This window comes from Mesoplodon bidens (assembly GCF_964165515.1).
Source record: "Mesoplodon bidens genome assembly, chromosome: 14".
In the NCBI taxonomy this organism is placed as follows: domain Eukaryota; kingdom Metazoa; phylum Chordata; class Mammalia; order Artiodactyla; family Ziphiidae; genus Mesoplodon; species Mesoplodon bidens.
The window spans coordinates 9,873,567-9,892,966 of NC_138170.1; the positions used below are offsets into that span (position 1 = coordinate 9,873,567).

At 53.5% G+C, this 19,400-nt stretch overlaps 1 protein-coding gene across 3 annotated transcripts; it reads right to left on the minus strand.

The window, feature by feature from the left end:
• Positions 1-104: 104 nt before the first annotated feature.
• Positions 105-10,398, minus strand: SFTPB (surfactant protein B). 3 transcript variants are annotated; one of them, XM_081254449.1, is made up of 11 exons: positions 10,260-10,398; positions 9,560-9,690; positions 9,039-9,110; positions 8,553-8,678; positions 7,811-7,963; positions 7,516-7,599; positions 4,268-4,382; positions 3,950-4,110; positions 3,078-3,158; positions 2,471-2,555; positions 105-2,344 (listed from the first exon to the last, which is right to left on the minus strand). In XM_081254449.1, exons 1-10 carry the CDS (start codon positions 10,321-10,323, stop codon positions 2,493-2,495), a joined length of 1,050 nt encoding a protein of 349 aa, XP_081110575.1. In that variant the 5' UTR covers positions 10,324-10,398; the 3' UTR covers positions 105-2,344; positions 2,471-2,492. The 3 variants fall into 3 exon arrangements, with proteins under 3 accessions (XP_081110575.1, XP_081110574.1, XP_081110576.1); XM_081254448.1 differs by having other exon boundaries at positions 4,268-4,451; XM_081254450.1 differs by having other exon boundaries at positions 4,268-4,451; positions 9,560-9,687; positions 10,260-10,338.
• Between the last annotated feature and the right edge of the window lie 9,002 nt (positions 10,399-19,400).

Sequence of the window (19,400 nt, forward strand, 5' to 3'; positions counted from 1 at the left end):
CTCATCTTCCCAACCAAGCTTTTTTCAAAATTTAAAACACTCTCTTCTCTCAGGGACCTTAGTCTTGTAATTGAAATAATGGCTTTCAAGACAATAGTCTGGTATAGATTTACAAAAAGATTTACTTAACAGTTCAAATTCAGAGGCCAAGGGTTTGTGTCAATCTTCCCTACCCCAAGCGCAGGTTGTATAAAAAGCTCTTCCTGGGTTTCCCTGGTGGCGCAGTGGTTGAGAGTCCGCCTGCCGATGCAGGGGACACGGGTTCGTGCCCCGGTCCGGGAAGATCCCACCTGCCGCAGAGCGGCTGGGCCCGTGAGCCATGGCCGCTGAGCTTGCATGTCAGGAGCCTGTGCTCCACAATGGGAGAGGCCACAACAGTGAGAGGCCCGCGTACCGCAAAAAAAAAAAAAAAAAAAGCTCTTCAGTGGTGGAGCCATTCAGGGTGGAGCCAAAGGGTGGGCAAATGGATTGAAACAGTCTGTAGTTCAGGGTCAAAGTCTACATCCACTATAGCTCTCTCCTGGGATTGGTAGGATTGTGGGTGATTTCAACTATTTTTTGGTCTGCAATTTCTGAATTTTCTACAATAAACGTGTATTTCATTTATAATAGGAAATATAATAAAAGTTCTTTTATTAAGTGAAGGGACACTTCCAGGCATTTAGGTCTTTAATGCTAAAGGTTAATTAATTTGGTGTTTTGTGTGTGTGTGTGTGTGTGTGTGTGTATTTTGGGTTTGGGGTACCCTAACAACCCTCACTTCATCACAGTGGGTGGGCTCTTTGGGAGGGGGGAGGGTAACAGGTGGGGCCAGCCTGGAAGCAGTTACAGGAGGGAGAGGTGACGTAGGTGTGTATTTCTCCATCATGAAGGAGGGTGGGGCAGACCCCCCCCCCCCCGCCGCCCGGCCACCTTCAGGGTGAGGCTGCAGGTTCTGCAGCATCTTAAAGGGCCGCGTCTTTTAGGACAAGGAGATGGCACTTTGTTAGCATCCTTATGGTTGCTGCATTACATGGGAACTGATCCCCAGCATGACCAGCCCCAAGTGAGCTTTGAGGAGATAAATCACAGCAGGAATCGAGTCACCCTGGCATTTCAAACAAAAATTGGGAGTTCAACCTTACAAAAAGCAACAACAGCTCTTAAGCAGGAAAACGTTCAAATATTGAAAATGCCCAGTCACCTTCCACCAGGCTTGAGCACTGCTGTGCTCACCTTTGACCACGCCAGGGATTTCCTGATGTTTAAAGAAAGTTAAAGGATTTCACATGTCTTATCTTTTCTGGTACTTTATGTTCCCATTTTTTATTCTTCTGAATCTTGAATTTTGTGAAAGTGTTAGCAGAATAATTAGAAAAGCTAGGATCTTGTGCACGTGGAGATCGGAGTGAGTCAGGGCCCAGCTTTTCCCTTGCTGTGCTCTTGCAGCCAGGACTTGGAGAAGCGCTGGGGGCCCACAACCAGATCCCCTCGGCCCAGCCCTGGGGAGATCTCTACCCTGTGAGAGTGAGGCTGGCTCAGGTAGTGTGTGAAGGTGGCCCCGGCCTGGAAACCCCCTCTGCAGACCCCCTCCAGGAGATGCAGCCTTGGCTGTGCCTCACACCCAGAGTGGACAGAAGTGGCTCTGGTTTCAGGCTGTGGTTAGAGATAGAATAGACCAGGCTGAGGATTTGGGGAGCAGGCCGGGCTTCCCCCTGACCTGCAGATGGAAGAGGCTGGCCCTGGGGTGTAAGCTCCAAGAGGGCAGTGGGCTCACTCTTTTATTCACAGCTCTGGCCCTTGCCCCTAGAATGTGGCCTGGCCACAGGCACTCACTGCATTTTAAAAAAATGAGCGAAGAAATGAATAAATGACCTTTGTGTTGGGGTCTTGCTCTGGGGAGAATGGTAACGTTGACCAAGTTTGCTCTCAGGGGCATTTCCCTGCCCGGAGGCACCTGGCACAGAGGCTGCATCTGACCCACCCCTCCGTCCTAAGGTGCGACCTCTGACCGAATGACAGGGAGGGAGAGAGGGATGTGTCTCAGGAGTGGGGAGACAGGTGATGGCGGAGTTCCTGGCCTCTGAGGGGGTGTCATCTTCGGGCAGCAAAGTCTGATTTCCCCTGAGTTTCAGGAAAGGCTGGCCTTGGTCTAAACACATCCAAGACTGAAGAGTGCAGAGGGTGAGCTGTTCGGGGGAAGCCTCAGGCAGGCACGGAAGCTCCCCTGAGGGCTGGGCCGGGGCGAGGGAGCTGGGCCTGGCGCTGAGCGCCACAGGGATTCAGGGCAGAGGAGTGAGTAGGGTCGAGAGAGGTCCTTCCGGGGACGGTGCAGCCAGGGTCCCTCCGGAGCCTCGAGTTTGGCCTGTGAGGAGGAGGATGGAGCAGCCAGAGTCAGTGGCTGTCTTTTCCCGCTTGGGGACAGAGAGGCTCCCCTCCTGATGGGAGGAGGACCTGCCCACACTCCCGTCAGCTGGGGGCCTGGACTCACCTGGCATGGCGTTGAGTTCTCATCAGAAGTGGGGTCTGTGGACACACTGGAGAGGACTCAGCGGGGTCATGCACATCCCCAGGGCCTGCCACAGGGACAGCATTAGGGCCTGAGGCCTTGCACCCCCCCATTCCCAGCCCTGAGGATGTTAGGGAACCTCCTCCTGGAAGGGGGGACTCTCATTCCAACTGCCACCTGGTGGGAGCTCTGGATGTGACCTCGTGGACTCCTTGGGCCACTCCCTGAGCCACAGGCCTTCTGGGTTTAGAGCTGGAGGAGGTGGGATGCTTGCCCCAAGGCTCTCACTTGCTACCCTCCCATCAAGCACACACTGCTCAGTGAATGCCCCCCGTCCCAGAATGCACATCAAACCACACTCTCCCTTCCCATGCTCCTCTTTTTCATTCTTTTGTGGCTTTCTCTTGACTTCTCTGAGACTGCCTTTTCTATAGTAAAACATGCGAGGGCGTGTCCCAGTTGGGGGCCTGCGCTCCTGAGGCTGCCCTGCACCCGGGGGAATGGGGCCCTTGAGGATCGTGGACCAGAGAGGGTGGGGGTCCTGGGAGCTGAGGAAAGTCCTGGGATCAGCTGGGAAGGGTGGGTGTACCTGGCAGGCGGTGCGGGCATCCCAGCCCCCGGCCACTAGGGTCTGCAGCTGGGGTGCGTGCTGCTCCACGAACTGCTGACACTGAGGAAGGAGACGGACACAGGGTGGGGTGGGCCCAGGGCAGGGCTCTCCTGCCTGGCTGTCCAGGCCTCCCCACTTAGATGGATCACTCCAGGGCTTCCCCGGACCTCGTGTAGGTCCAGCCCTCGGTCCCCACTGAGCAGCTATGGCTGTAAGACTGAACAAGCCGCCGTGGGCTGAAATGGGGGTTTCTACCAGGAAAGCCAGGGCCATTGGAGGTGGAGGCACAGGGGCAGAATCTCATCGCCCTTTTCCCCCTCCCCCTAAATTTCAGTTCTGGAAGAATCCTAAAGCTCATCTGGTCTTGGAGACCTGACGTGATGGGCCGTAGGGAGTACCATGTGGAAAGCAGACTCCTGGGACGGGAGTCAGCGGGCTTGTCGCCCGCTCTGAGTACCGGGACTCCAGGACTTCAGGCCCAGCCCTCTCCTGCAGGGGGGTTGGTCCCCACTGAGTCACACCGGAAGGAGGGTTGGTGCTGGGACAGGACTGGGACCCTGGAGAGACGGCCAGGCCCTCTTGGGCTCCAGCCAGCCCTGGCATTACTCATCTGGTCCATGAGGGAGGCCTGCTGGTCCTCCAGAGCCCACGCCCTTTGTCCAGAGACAACTCCTGACCTCAGCGGGTTTTGCCCTAAGTTACAGCGCCACCACTGTTTGACCCACGTCCTGTCTGCCTGTCTGAGCTCCTTAAGAGCGGGGGAAGTATCATCTCAGTGTATCTCTGGCTGGGAAGCCTTTCCTGGGCTCAACCCTCCACCACCGGCAGCCCCTGATGTGCCTGCCCCTCACCTTTTGCCTATCCAGCCAGGAGCCCAGGCAGGCCTGGCGCATTGCCTGTGGCATGGCCTGCTCACTGCTCTTCCCCGCCTGGGTGGTCACAGACATGCAGAGCTGGCACTCAGTGTCTTGCGGTAGCCATTCTCCTGGCAGGGACCCCAGAGCGGTGAGGGCTAGAGAGAAAAAACAGTCAAGGATGCCCTGCGGAGTATTCAGTTCCTGTCCTCACTGGCGCAGTGCAGGGGCACCTGGGAGGGAGAGGGTCGTGCAGCGCCAGGGTGGGGAGGGCTGAGAGTGGGCGATGGGCAGGGGCTGGGACTGCAGGCTCACCTGGACCAGCGCCGTCCTCGCTGGAGCACTGGAGGATGAGGCCGCAGACCAGGTGGGGCAGCACGCGGTCCAACAGTGTGTTTAGCAGGATGACAACATAGTGCTTGGACAGGCACTGGCAGATGCCGCCCACCACCAAGGGTACCAAGTGGCACACGTGGGCCACAGTACTGGCCAGAGTACCCTGGGGCGGGGGCCGAGAGAAGGCAGGGTCGGACCTTCTCTTGAAAGACCTAGTCAGTGCCCAGCACTAGCTGGGTACTTTGTAGACCTTACCTTGTTCCCTTGGAGAATTATTATGCCGTTTACAGATGAGGACCCTGAGCATCACAGAGTCCAGGGGACTTGCCCAGAATCACTGAGCTGGTGCAAGAATCAGGCCATGGACCCACCTTTGACTTCAAAGAGTCTGGAATTGCTGAAATTCCAGAGTTGCCCAGAGAGGTGGGCATGGCCAAGGCCACATGGCAGCCTGGGGCAGTGGGAGAACCAGACCTGAGTCTTCTCCCTCCCGACCCGGCTGTGCTGTGCTTCCCCGCTCCTCTCTCTGCTCCAGAGCCTGCGGTTTCAGGAGTCCCTGGGGGAAGCCAGGAGTTTCCCCACCTCACCCTTGATTCCAAACACAACCTGCCAGCTGAGGGGCAAGGAGAGGGGCGGCAGGCACGCTCATCCCTCCTCTCCCTTATTCATTCAGCCGAGAACTTACATGCATGAAATAAGCTACAAGGACATATTGCACATCTCAGGGAATATAGCCAATATCTTACAATAACTATAAATGGCATATAACCTTTTAAAGTTTTGTGAATCACTGTATTGTACACCTGTAACATATAATACTATACATCAACTATACTTCAATTAAGAAAAAAAGAACCTATATGCGGCAGGCTGGCCTGGGCCCTGCTCCTGCTTGCAACCCTCTGCTGTCCCCCAGCACCAGAAAGGCCGAGGAAGGAGTAGGCCAGAGGGACGTGTACTTCTCTGGGATGTGACACATTCCAAATGGCACATCTCACCAAATGTACCCATCAGATCCCACACTCGGCCTCCCCTCCTGCTATGACGAGGTATCCCTGCTCTGTCAAAAGCTGGCCCATCTCCTTGTGCATTGGGTCCACCCCGCCCCCACCTGCACACGTGCTTCACCTCCGCATCCCCCTCTCTGTCCTGCCTCATTGCTCTTCCCTCCTGCCCATTGGTCTCTTAGCATGTGAACACGCTAAAATAGCTTCTCCCATTAAAAAGCCTCACTCCAGGACTTCCCTGGTGGCCCAGTGACTAAGGCTCTGTGCTCCCAATGCAGGGGGCCTGGGTTCCATCTCTGGTCAGGGAACTAGATCCCACATGCTGCAACTAAGAGTCCGCATGCCACAACTAAATTTCCTGCATACCGCAACGAAGATCCTGCATGCGGCAACGAAGATCCCGCGAGCCGCAACTAAGACCCAGAGCAGCCAAATAACTAACTAATTAAGTAACTAAGTAACTAAGTAACTAACTAACTAAATATTTTTTAAAAAGAGCCTCACCCATCTCCCCTCCCCTTCCCAGAAAAACTTCATGAAAGAGTTGTCAATACTTAATGCTACACTTTGGTCCCCATAACTCCTCCAAAACAGTTCTCAAGGTCACCAGCATCCCCCTGGACATGTGTTGTCGATCTCTCAGCAGCTCTGGGGCCCGATGACTTCTTCCTCCTTGCTGAAATGTTTTCTTCTCTCAGCCTCTGTGACCCTCATGCCGTGGTGTCCCCACCTCCCTGGCTGTCCCTCCTCAGGTTCTTTCTCTGGTGTTTCCCTTTCCTTGGACCGGGCCTCCTTCTCCTCGACCTGGTCCACACCACGTCCCTGGATGATCCCAGCCGTTCCCTTGGATTTAAATCTTGTCTGTAGCCTCGACTCTCAGACTGATGTCTCTGGACCTGGCTGGGGGATCCGGCTGCCTACTTGTCACCTCCTCTTGCATATTGCACAGGCGTCTTGAACTCAGCACGGCCAGGAGAGAGCTCATGATTTTTCTGCCCAGACCTCTTACTTCTCAGATCTACTCACCTCAGCTGGGGGCCTTCCAGAGAACCCACTGCTCAAGCCAAAGTCCATAGCGTCATTGCTGATTCCTCTCTCGTCCCCACTCCCCAGGTCCCATCCATCGCCGAGTCCTGCAGAGCCCCCGTCCCAGACACGTCCCCAGTCCCCCTCCTAGCTCCACCCCCCCATTTCTGCAATCAGCTCCTGCCTCTCATTTTTCACTCCCATCCGCCCAATTCATTTTTCAAACCGCAGGAGCTCGATCTTGCTGAAGTGTAAATGCAGTCATGGCCTCCCCGTGCCTGAAACCCGTCCACAGCTGTGAACTGCGTTCAGAAGAAGGCCCAGCGTTCCTTCACTCGGCTCCGGTGTTTCTCCCGGGCCCGCCGACCACTGTCCCTGAGCCCACCTGAGGCAGCCACACAGCTGACCAAGCTCGTTCTGCTCGAGGCCCTTTGCCTGTCGGTCCTTGTCATCCTCCAGGCCTCAGCTTAGCCATCACCTCCTCAGAGACGCCCCCTGATGACCATCCTAAATCTCCTCCCCCATCACTGTTCCTCCCCTCATCTGTTTTAACTCTCTGCTCTGAACTAACCATTACCTGAAAAAAATCTCTCCCACCGCAGTGCAAACTCAGGAGGGTGGGGACGCCCTCAGTGACCAGGTGGCCGTGCAGGCCCTCCTCTGGAAGGGCCGACAGGGCAGGGCCTCTCCTCACTTGGGCCCCATTTCAGGGCAGGGCCGTTGGGTGATGGTCACTACAGGTCTGGAAGACCCCAAGTTTGGGGCAGGCAGGGATGGAGTGTCCACCTGCGGAAATTCTCCTTTTGTAAAATGAAAGAACCTTTTCTACAAAGACGACTGAGATTCTTTTCTGTACTTTGACACCTGGCATACTACCTGGCACACGGTCGGGGCTTCACAGTGGTTTTATTTCTGTTTGTTTTTTTCTCCCCCGTGGCTTGAGGGAGGTTAGTTTCCCAGACCAGGGATTGAACCGGCGTCACGGCAGTGAAAGTGCCAAGTCCTAACCACTGGACCGCCAAGAAATCCCCCACAGTCGTTGAACAGGCTCTAGGCCTGGTACCTACCAGGCCCAGCCTGAGTGCCAGGGTCCCTTGGGTGGGGTCAATGCAGCCAGCTGGCCCCCGGTGGGTGTATGAGGAGGGGTGGGGGGAAGCGGAGGTGTGGGTGGCCTCGTGGCCCCAGATGTCTCACCTTGGGAATCATAGCTTGGATCCGCTTCATCAGAGTCCTGCAGATCCAGCAGGTGGGAAGGGGGAGCCGCTGCTCGGAGAGACCCTGGGGGAGAGAAGCACGCTGGAGGCAAGCTGGACAGAAGGCTCCTCAGGGCTCTGCCGCGCCCGACTCTCCTCCCCTTCCGGGTCCCCGCCTCCTGGTCCTGCAGGAGGCCCTGCCTGGAGCTGCTGGTCCCCTTCCCAACGCTGCCCCTCCCAGGCCAAGTGATGCAGGGCCTCAGCCATGGCCCTCGCTCCCTGGATCTCCATCTCACCTGTGTCTGCGGCCCGGGCCTCGCCCGGAGGGCCCCAGGCAGCACAGAGAGGACCAGCTTGTCCTGCAGGGGGCCTGACGGCTCTGGCTCCTGCCCTGGCTCTGGATGCCTGCATTTGCACAGGCCCAATTGCTCGCAGGCAGCCTTCGGGTTCTAGGGCACAACGCAGGGTGAGAAGGTGATTGGGGCGGGGGAGGGGACCACACTCCCCCTCCAGTCTGGCTCAAGGACTCAGGCACCAGGTAACTGCCTTTAGGCCTGGAATGGGGGAAGCAGGCTGGTTTGGGGCTGTGGTTTAGGACTCTGTCGGGGTGGGAGAGGAGACCAAAGGCAGAGAGGGGGTCAAGTGGGGACTTTGGGGCACGTGCCTGGGAATGTGTGTGAACGAGTGTGAGTGTGGATGTTTGTGAGAATGAGTGAGCGTAAGTACGTGAGAGTGTGTTTGTCGTGTGAGCGTGGAGACGGTGTAGGTGTCACGTGAGACTGTGCGCAGTGAGTGTGTGACCGAGTGTTTGCCTGTGCGAAGGGTGTGAGGGTGTGTGCCGGCGCCTGAGAGCATGCAGGCCCACCGTGTACAGCTGAGTGGGAGGCGCTGTCACCTGGGTACAGGCCGAGGGGCACTGAGTTTCCTGCACCCCGTGTGGGCAGGGGGTGGGCTGCCACGTGCGGGGGTAACTCAGGGACAGGGTGGGCATGAAAGCTGTGCAAGAGGCAGGGTGGAGGCGAGGCGGGAGGGCCTCACCATCTGGCTCTGGAAGTGGTGGATGACCAGTGGCAAGTAGGTGTCCAGCATGTCGTGGCACTGGGGCCCCAGCAGCTTCAGCGGGAAGACGTCGCACTCGTGCTCCAGGAATTCCCGTATCATGCTCTGGGAGGCAGGCGGGAGAGGGAACCGTCAGCCTGGCCTCTCTGAGGTCTGCCCCGCCTGAGCCCCTGGACACGGGGCCATCGCCCACCTGACTGGCCACCTTCACCCAGGGCCCTGGAGTTGGGAGGGTGCTAATGAGCCACATACTTGGGCACAGGTGTGGCTGCTCCCCTGAGGAAAGGCCGTCTCTGGCTGTGCTACTGAGCTCACTTTCAGAGCCCTCTCCCAGCCAGGAGGTGCCTAGAGTCCCCCAGGGAAACCCAGGCATCACCCCCGAGCTGGAGATGGCTCCTTTTAGGGGCTAACCTCTTCCCTATCTCTTAATCCCCAAGCTTCAGTCCAGGGTCTGGGCCTCATTACCTGGGAAATGACCTCCGTGACCATCTTGGTGAGAATGTGGGTGATGTTCTCACATTCCTGGCACAGGTCATGCTGAGGAAGAGGGCCCCAATTTGGGGCATGTGAGTGGAGGCCATGCTCCCAGCTCAGGTGGCTGAGGCTGACAGGGTGCTCCAAGACACAGGCGACTGCCCATGATCCCATCCCATCCCATCCCAACCTATCCCATCCCATCCCATCCCATCCTATCCCATCCCACCCCATCTCATCCCATCCCATCCTATCCCATCCCATCCCAACCCATCCCATCCCAACCCATCCCATCAATTCCATCCCTTCCCCCCATCCCATCCCAACCCACCCCATCCCATCCCATCCCAACCCATCCCATCAATTCCATCCCTTCCCCCCATCCCATCCCAACCCATCCCATCCCATCCCATCCCCTACAGGGCCTCCAATCCCTCAGGCCCATCCAGAGCCTACCCAGGACCCTCTATTCCAAGACCTTCGGTCTCGGTGCATCCTTGGGTGGTACTCACAGCTTCCACGTGTCCCCAGACTTCCTGCAGGCAGTGTCCTAGGGCTCTGCACTGCAATGCTTGCTCCAGGCTTTGGCACCAGAACTCAGGGCCCTGGGCGCAGGCCAGGGATGAGGTGGTCCCGACAGCTGCTGTTTGGGGCCAGAGCAACCTTGGGATCCAAGCCACACCTGGCACCCTGGCCTCACCCAACCTCCAAACCCAATTTTACTGGGACACATGACCGTTAAACATGCTGGAGTCGGACGGCTCTGGGTTCTACCTGCTATAGTACCTGCCCGCTGTGCGACCTTGGACAAGCCCTGGAGTTTCTCTGAGTCAAAACCCCCTCATCGGGCTTCCCTGGTGGCGCAGTGGTTGAGAGTCCGCCTGCCGATGCAGGGGACGTGGGTTCGTGCCCCGGTCCGGGAAGATCCCACATGCTGTGGAGCGGCTGGGCCCGTGAGCCATGGCCGCTGAGCCTGTGCGTCTGGAGCCTGTGCTCCGCAACAGGAGAGGCCACAGCACTGAGAGGCCCAGGTAACGCAAAGAAGAAAAAAACCAAAAAAACCCTCATCTTTAAAACGAGGCCAAGGTACAGACTGAGGATAACGCGTGGGACAGGGCCAGGGCTCAGTAAGTGGTGGAGGAGGTCGTGATGCCCCCTCCACACCTGGCCCCGGGGTGACGAGTGGGGTGGGGAGAGGCTGCGGAGACTCACCAGTGCCCGGCCCACAGAGCGCAGGCAGCAGGAACAGCCACGGCAGCAGGTGCGCGTTGGCCATGTCTTCTCCACAGCCTGGACACCCTGCCTGGGGTGGGGCCCTTATAGCTGGGGGCTGGGGCACGGGAGCCGAGCCCTGTGGGAGCAGCCGTGACCTCAGTGTTTGCCTTTGCCCTGCGGGGCCCTCCAGGTGCTTGGCTTTGATCCCCTCCTCTTCCCAGCAGTGACACTCCTGCCAGCTGCACGCCCCCCCCAACCCCCCGGCTCCTGCCCGATGCCCGTCCTGCTCCCCTGGGAACCCCTGCACAGCCACATCCTATCCCCCATGGGCCTGGACTCCCTCTAACCAGGGGGCTCTTGAGCCTTCCCATCGGGTCCCATCTCTCTGGGTTATGGAAGGGAAACTGAGGCAGGACTGGGGCAGCCAGGGTGACTCCCCCCAACTCCCGTCTCTACCCCAGGCCTCTCAGCCCTCCTCTGCTCTTGAGCAATTGCTCTTAAGAGCTTCCTGCCTGCCTCTTGACCCAGGGCAAGCACCGGAGGGGCAGACTGGGAACCCTCCAAGGCCACCTACCCCGCCCCCATCCCCTTATCCTTTCCTCCAGAAAACTCCTCTGGTTCTATGAGAACATGGCTGGCATTAGTCAGAAGAGCATTTACATGAACCAAAGAAAAAAAGCCGAAGTGCCCCAGGAGTCTGAGCCAAGGGGCACAGCTTGTTCAGGAGGAAGAAACCTCTGCAGCTGCCAGGTCAGGCCCCCCCCCGCCCAGGCAGCGCACACTCAAGGACAAGCTCACCACCCCTGAGGGGCAGACGTGAGGGGCGAGAGCAGGGAGTCGGGCGCTGGCTCGTGGCCACCAGCGTGGCTGAGTCCTGGGGCGCCCTCTCCAGCGGAAGCTCACGGGCCCGGGCAGGGTGGGAATCGGCACCGATGGACTCAGGGTGGCCCAGTGACTCCCTCAAGGTCACAAGAGGACTCGGGCACTTTCTGTTGGCCTCAAGCCCTGGCTGGTATGACCAAGAGTGCGGTGTGTAAACGTGGGACAAAGATGGGGACCCCATGACTTGTATTCCGCCCAAGAAGGTGGGACAGGGGGTGTTTGTAGTTTAGTGAGTGTTAAACAGAGGAGCCGCGCGGGGCACACTCAGCGCGGCCCGAGCTGCAGGGGGCGGGGTCTGCGGATGGCTGCCTCTGGGGGAGTCGGTCAGGGTGTCTAACTGCTGTCATGGGGGCTTCGCATGGCCCCTGCTTCCTTCTCACAGCACAGAGCAGGCTGGTTCAGGAGGTGAGGCTCTGGTCCTCGCAGCCACTCAGGAAGCCAGGCCCCTCCCTCTGCCTGTTCTGTCCCCCAGGGCTCGGGGTCCTCCCCTGGATCCTCTGCATCTGGCCAGCAGGGCACAGAGAGAAAGAGGGGGAGATGGGGAGGGGAGAGTTGGGGGTCAGGCCTGGGAGTGACCTTCACTTCTGCCTCCAGTTCATGGGCCAGGGTTCCATCACACTGTCCCACTTAACCGCGGGAGGGCTGGGGGACGTCATGTGCCCGTGTGCCCAGGGGAAAGCGACATGGAGTTGGACACATGGCGTTGTCTCAGATCCACCACACTGAACACAAAACTGTGTGTTCTGTGGGGTTTTCTGGATAGTGGGTCCATGGCTCCTATCAAGTCCTCAAAGAGGGGTCAGTGTCTCCACACCCTTGAGAGCTGCCATCCACGGGGAAAAAATAAAGAAAACACAAAAAGCCAGCCGTTGACCAAGCTGCCCTGGCCTGGGGCAGGGGTGAGGACGTCTGCCTCGTGGTCCTTGGTTCCTCTTGTTCTGACGCCAGTGGCACCACATTCTCTGATTAAAATTTGGCTCCTTAGTGAGGTGGGAGAAAGATGGACAGGCAGTTTGGGGTGAGTAGATTCAAACTATTACATATAGGGTGGGTAAACAACAAGGTCCTACTGTATAGAATAGGGAGCTATATTCAATCTCCTGGGATAAACGATAAGGGAAAAAATATAAAAAAGAATGTATACATGTGTATAACTGAGTCACTTTACTGTACAGCAGAAATTTACAAAACATAGTAAATCAACTATACTTCAATAAAAAATAAATTTAAAAAAAGGAAAAGAAAGACAATAAAATTTGGCTCTTCTCACGGGGCGTGGCTACAGAGAGAGCCTGCACAGATCTACTGTACAGCCAGCTGTCCTCCTGACCCATCTATTTCCCACTGTAAATGAATAAAGGATCATCCTGAAGAGAGAGAGAGAAAAAAAAAGAAACATTCCGTTAGCCACCCCAAGATCTGAGAGTTCATTAACTTGAGTTTGTCCAGAAGAGATGGCTCCCCTCCTGGCGTGTGGACAATTAGACATTTCTGAGGGCCAGTTGCTTGTGACCAAGCTGCACACTTCATGCTTCCTGCCTAGTACTATGCCCACAGCCCACCACAGTCTACACTGCACACGCCTACTCTTGCCTGTTCCCAGCCACCCTGTGTAGAAAGTGGGATAAATGTCCATCATAGTAAATAACCTAGGCACGTGTCCCTGAGGTACTGCAGGACCAGAATGCTCTGCATACAACTGGAAAGGGTTAGGGACAGGGAAACAAAGAAATTGACCCTGTTGACCGTTTCCTCCATCCTATGATGCAGGGAGCTTGACCCTGCTATGTTCCCATCACAAATCTGGGGAATGTTGCAATAGAGAGTAGGCAATCACTGGGCTTTTCCTGTGAGTTGCATAAACACTTGAAATTCCAACCCCCTTCCCTTTTCATCCAGGTGACCTAATTTGTCAAGTGAACTCAGGTTTACTATGTTCTGATCAGAAGTTGCCAGTTGGTGGATGGTTAGGGCTAGCAAATTTTATAAACTTCTTTCCTTTTTTGGTCAAGAATCTCAGGAAGTTCATTACCCAGCAGTAGAAGGGTCACATTTGGCCTTTGGATCCCAAAGGTGGTAGGGAAATGGGGAATTCTTTCTTCCTTAGCATGAGCTGGTGTATCACCAGGTTCACTGATGGCAAGCAACAGAAACTGACTCAGGCTAAAGTAAGAAAAGGGAAGTGATTAGATGTCCATGGATGCCTCAGGGTGGAAGGGAAGACCTAGAACAGAGCTTGGACAGGAGCCAGGCAGCTCAGAGGGTCTTGGAAGCAGCAGGGATGGCACTTCAGTCTGGCCCAGGTGCAGTCACTGGGATGAATGAACTTCCACCATTCCTCTGTCTTTGTGTCTCTTGTTTCAAAGCCAGATTCCTAGGAAAGCAAGTTCAGCTGGCCAAGCTTAGATCCGATGCTTGCCGTTGGCTGTTCTAAGATGGTAAGAGGGAAGTCTGGCACCAGGAGACTTGGGTGACTCTTTTGGCTTATGAAGTGGAGGGTGGATTCCTGGATGGATTACTGTCCACCAAGACTGGACACAGAAGCTGTCAAAGCATTCTCCAGAGGAGATTAGAGTGATCACTAGGAAGAAGGAAGAGATGCTGTGTGGCCAAACAGCGTCAAACATCCAACCCAGCTTGTAATGATGGGAAGCCCTGTCTCTGAGGTACTTCAGAATATGAGGACATTTCTCTGATGGGAATCAGGAACTGTGGATTCCTGGTTCTAGGGGCTTGCCTGACCCAAAGTAACATGTGCTTTCCCGGGCTTCCCTGGTGGCGCAGTGGTTGAGAGTCCGCCTGCCGATGCAGGGGACACGGGTTCGTGCCCCGGTCCGGGAAGATCCCACATGCCGCGGAGCGGCTGGGCCCGTGAGCCGTGGCCGCTGGGCCTGCGCGTCCGGAGCCTGTACTCCGCAACGGGAGAGGCCACAACAGTGAGAGGCCCGTGTACCAAAAAAAAAAAAAAAGATGTGCTTTCCCATACACTCAGGCTGAGAACCTTGGCGTTTACTCAACAGACTTCCAGAGTATTGCCTGTGGGCACAGACCAGGGGCCCAGACGGGCGTGGGTTTCTTTCAGATGAAGTTGATCTTGGCTGCCGCTTTGCCTTTTTGGTTTCCTTATCTGACATGGGACCAAAAATACTTGCAATGTTCTGTTAAGATAACTCATGTGTGTGCCTAGCATGGTGTAAGATGTGCTGAGAGGTTGGGAGTTACCTGGAAGGTGCTGGGGAGCCGGTGAAACATTTTAGGCAGAGGATGAGGTGATCAGAATTGCAGTTGTCCATAGTTAATGAGATAATTCTCCTCTGCAGGCTGTACCCCCAGGGACAAGTTGGAGTCGTCAACTTGCCTTGCTGCAGACCCAGCCCCTGTTCCAGCAGCTGGGCAGCGGCCCCATCCCTGGAACCTGGAGCCTGGAGGTGGGCTCCTATCCTGAGGCACAAGACTCATCCCACACGCCTGCCTTCTGTTTCTGTTTTAGATGCTACAATCCCTCCTTAGCGTCCTGCTGAGGACCAGAGAATCACGGTGTCCTCAGAAGCGTTGTTGAATGCCCCTCCCCTACTGCCCAGGCCATTCCCACCCAAGGACATGGTTTTTTGGGAGTGGGGAGGATGCTCTGGGGAGCACCTATAGGTGCTCTTAAAAATCACAGGATGCAGGCTGCATGCTCAAGGGCAGAGACCTAGGGTGGGGAGGGGCCTGGGTCCCAGGCCAGTGGGACCCCAGCGCCTCTGTGCAGCCCCAGGTGAGGGGACCAGCTAGGAGTGCGGGCTGGTCCAGAGATTCAAGGTTCAGTCAGCTACTTTGAAGGTGGACCTGAAGCAGCCCAATGTAGTATTGAGGGGTTGTAACCCCAGTTTTTGAGGATGAAGACACTTTACCGTCAAGACATTTTATGGAGACAAACATGGTACAGTTTGAACCTTAAGTTATATTGATTGAGACAGTTAATGATGATCATTAATATATATTACTATGAAATATTAATATAATAATATATACATATAATGCTATTATTAATAATATGAATAATTAAGAAAGTTACTATGTTCAATGACCCCTTTAAATACATTTATAATTTGTTCACAACAGCATGTGCATATCTTTGAAAAATGTTTTACGTGTGGGTTGACTTTACCGGTCTATTTCTGGCTGTCCACCTTTTGGAAGGAATGTCTTTCCAAGGTGCTGGGTGCCCTCAGTGGCCTTTCGACCTCCATCCCCACCGGCCTAGTCTGATTGGACCAAGGAGATGTCCATAGGGGTGGAGCCTAGCCTATGGCCTGGCGCACAGAGATGCGCTGGGCCAGTCAGAGGCCTCGATCTAGAATTAGAATTAACACATGGGGAGGGAGGAGGCTGCTGAAAGCTACAGTCTTGGGCAGCTCTAATGGTTGCAAACAGGGGGGCCAGAAAGCATAATGAAGCAGCTCATGATTTCTCTTCATCTTATTTTCATTTTGAAAATAAAATAACAATAATAATATTTGTGGTAATAAAAATAAAAGCTAAGTTTTGTTGAGCATTTTCTTTATGCCCAGCTCAGTTCTAAGTACTTTATAGTATAACCTCACGCAGTCCTCATGAAAACTCCAAAGCCGTATGGAATTTCCAGATGGGGAAATTAAAGTTCAGAAAGGGTAAATACCTTGGTCAAGGCCTACGTCTAGGAGGTGGCAGATCTGGGATTAGAGCCCAGGCCACCTCTTGCCCTCTCCTGCCACTCCAGGGAGCAGGACTGGTAGCCCTAAGGTGGTGAAGGGAGACAGCGACTCTGTGTAGCCACTTTGATTTCCTGAGGCAATGTCTTTTTTAAAAAAAAAATTTATTTATTTTTGGCTGCATTGGGTCTTTGTTGCTGTGTGTGCGGGCTTTCTCTAGGTGCAGTGAGCGGGGGCTACTCTTCGTTGTGGTGTGTGGGCGTCTCATTGCGGTGGTTTCTCTCGTTGCGGAGCATGGGCTCTAGAGCATGTGGGCTTCAGTAGTTGTGTCGTGTGGGCTCAGTAGTTGTGGTGCACAGGCTTTGTTACTCCAAGGCATGTAGGATCTTCCCAGACCAGGGCTCGAACCCATGTCCCCTGCATTGGCAGGAGGATTCTTTTTTTTTTTTTTTTTTTTAATAACAAATTTAATCAGTTATACATATACATATGTTTCCATATCCCCTCCCTTTTGCGTCTCCCTCCCACCCTCCCTATCCCACCCCTCCAGGCTGTCACAAAGCACCGAGCTGATCTCCCTGTGCTATGCGGCTGCTTCCCACTAGCTATCTACCTTACGTTTGGTAGTGTATATATGTCCATGCCGCTCTTTCACTTTGTCACAGCTTACCCTTCCCCCTCCCCATATCCTCAAGTCCATTCTCTAGTAGGTCTCTGTCTTTATTCCTGTCTTACCCCTATGTTCTTCATGACATTTTTTTTTCTTAAATTCCATATATATGTGTTAGCATACAGTATTTGTCTTTCTCTTTCTGACTTACTTCACTCTGTATGACAGACTCTAGGTCTATCCACCTCATTACAAATAGCTCAATTTCATTTCTTTTTATGGCTGAGTAATATTCCATTGTATATATGTGCCACATCTTCTTTATCCATTCATCCGATGATGGACACTTAGGTTGCTTCCATCTGGCAGGAGGATTCTTAACCACTGTGCCACCAAGGAAGTCCAATGTCTTGATCTGTGGTTGGATTGCCTCAGGATTCCCCCGTGGGGCCCCATCCTCTTCCTTCAACTCTTCTTTAACCATGTCGACTGGGTCTCTGTTTCTTGCCTCAAAGGGAGACTCTAACCTGTAACCCGAGGCAGTGAGGGTGCACACGAGGATTCACGGCCCTTTGTAAGTCTCTGGGGACCCTAGAGTATGAAAGGGCCCTGAGAACTGCTCCAGCTCCTTGCTGGGACCTTCAATAAGTCTGGTCCAGCTTGGTCTCCACCCCCAGTCTCACCCAGGGATGATGTCCGAGACTGGAGGACCTGAGCTGTGCCCACCTAGGGAGCAGATGCCCTGTGGCCTGGGCAGGGTTTGGGCGGCCTTGCTTGAATTCCTTTCCCAGACTTGCTTAGATGTGGGCTTTTTTTCCTTTTCTTTGTTGTGGTTCGTATGAGTATATATATATATATATATATATTTCTTGTTGTTGTTGTTGTTTTTTGCGGTACGCGGGCCTCTCACTGTTGTGGCCTCTCCCGTTGCGGAGCACAGGCTCCGGACGCGCAGGCTCAGCGGCCGTGGCTCACGGCCCCAGCCGCTCCACAGCATGTGGGATCTTCCCGGACCGGGGCACGAACCCTTGTCCCCTGCATCGGCAGGCGGACTCCCAACCACTGCGCCACCAGGGAAGCCCTCGTATGAGTATATTAATCCGGAAGTTGCGTCCTGTCTCCAGCACTCTTGGGTGATCTGCTATGATGACACTATTATCTAGACGCATTAGGAACCCACTCAAAGGCGAAGGCACAAGTGCTGCCACCTGCTGGACAAAAATTAACAGTTTCATCACAACTCTATGAAAAAATTTTGCGCAAGCCTCAAAGCTCCCAACCTCTTTCTTATTTTCCGCATATTAACTCTAACTATTCTGGGTCAACTTTTCATAAAAACAATTAGATTCCAATAGAAAAATTTCCTCTATTTCCTAATAAATAGCTAATAAAAATGTGTGCTGTTTATCCAGGATTTCCTATGCGCTGAGCACTTTACATGCATTATCTCTGTTATTCTCACCACAATCCTATGAACTAGATATTGCTATTATCCCTGTTTTATATGTAAGGAAGGTGAGATTTGGAAACATTTAATGACTGCTTGCTTCCAGAGTCCACCCAATTAAACACTGGGCTGTCTTGCCTCACCTGTAACAGTAACAGTGTAGCACTAGCATTTCATTATTTTACTAAAATCACACAAACTTAAAAAAAAGGCGGGCTTCCCTGGTGGCGCAGTGGTTGAGAGTCCGCCTGCTGATGCAGGGGACGCAAGTTCGTGCCCCGGTCCGGGAAGATCCCACATGCCGTGGAGCGGCTGGGCCCGTGAGCCGTGGCCGCTGAGCCTGGGCGTCCGGAGCCTGCGCTCCGCAACGGGAGAGGCCACAACAGTGAGAGGCCCGCGTACCGCAAAAAAAAAAAAAGAAAAGGCATCACAAATCCTGAAAATATTTCAAGTGTATTCCATGATTAAGAAAATAAGTAAATAGTGAGAACCAGGTCTTTTACTGTTGAAAGAGGAGTAACAAAAATGGAAAGGGGGAGGGTTAGAATGCACCCTGTGGTGTTGGATTGGAATCAGGGGAATTGGTGTGAAGTCATGCTTTTACACACATAGATGGTTAGATATAGAAATAGAAATAGATGTAGGTGCATATGTATGTGTGTGTTGCATACAGACGTATATTCCCTAGGTTTGTCCTCTGGAAGGGACTAACAATAATGATACCCCAGTAGCTATGCATATACTGGCCTCTAGAGCTTAGTTTCCAAGTACCATCCACTAATGAGAAAAAAAAAAATTCAGGGCTCCTTGAGGAAATGGCTGATTCTAGGGCTGGAGCAGGGAAAATAAAAATGACCTTGGAAGATTTTGCTGTGCTAGAAAAAGTGCTCAGAAATGATGAGGCTATGACTAAAGGACATAGGGGCCACACTGAAGGGACCCCCAATGGCCAAATCGGAGACGATTTTAGTAACGAAATAATGATAGTAATATATTATAACTCCTAGAATAAAGCAAATATCCATGACTCCACATCGATACAAATAATTGCATAAATAAATAAATGAAGAAGAAGAGAAAGCTCTTCCTTACAAAAGAGTTCCAATGAATAAACGCAGAAGGAATGATGGACATAGGACATCACCATTTGGCCGACAACACAGTAACTGTTGCAGACAGGAATCGTTGACGAACAGACCCACAGACGTAGAAAACAGACTTATGATGACTGAAGGGGAAGCGGGGGAGGGATCATTTAGGAGGATGGGATTAACATGTTCGCACTTCTATATATAAAATAGATAACCAACAAGGACCTACTGTATAGCATAGGAAACTATATTCAATATTTTGTAATAACCTATAAGGGAAAAGAAGCTGAAAAAGAATATATATATATATATATATATATATATATATATATATATATATACACACATACATATATATTTTCACTGTGCGGTACACCTGAAACTAACACAACATTGTAAATCAACTATACTTCAATAAAAAATTAAAAACTAAAA

Bases quoted from the DNA above. Each gene is read 5' to 3' on its own strand.
- SFTPB (XM_081254448.1), bottom strand. From the start codon at position 10,323: ATGGCCAACGCGCACCTGCTGCCGTGGCTGTTCCTGCTGCCTGCGCTC. The intron at 8,679-9,038 runs GTAATGAGGCCC...CCTGCCTCCCAG, and splicing joins TCACGGAGGTCATTTCCCAG to AGCATGATACGGGAATTCCT. The intron at 2,556-3,077 runs GTACACCCACCC...TCCCTGTGGCAG, and splicing joins ATGCCCGCACCGCCTGCCAG to GCCCTGGGGATGTGCATGAC.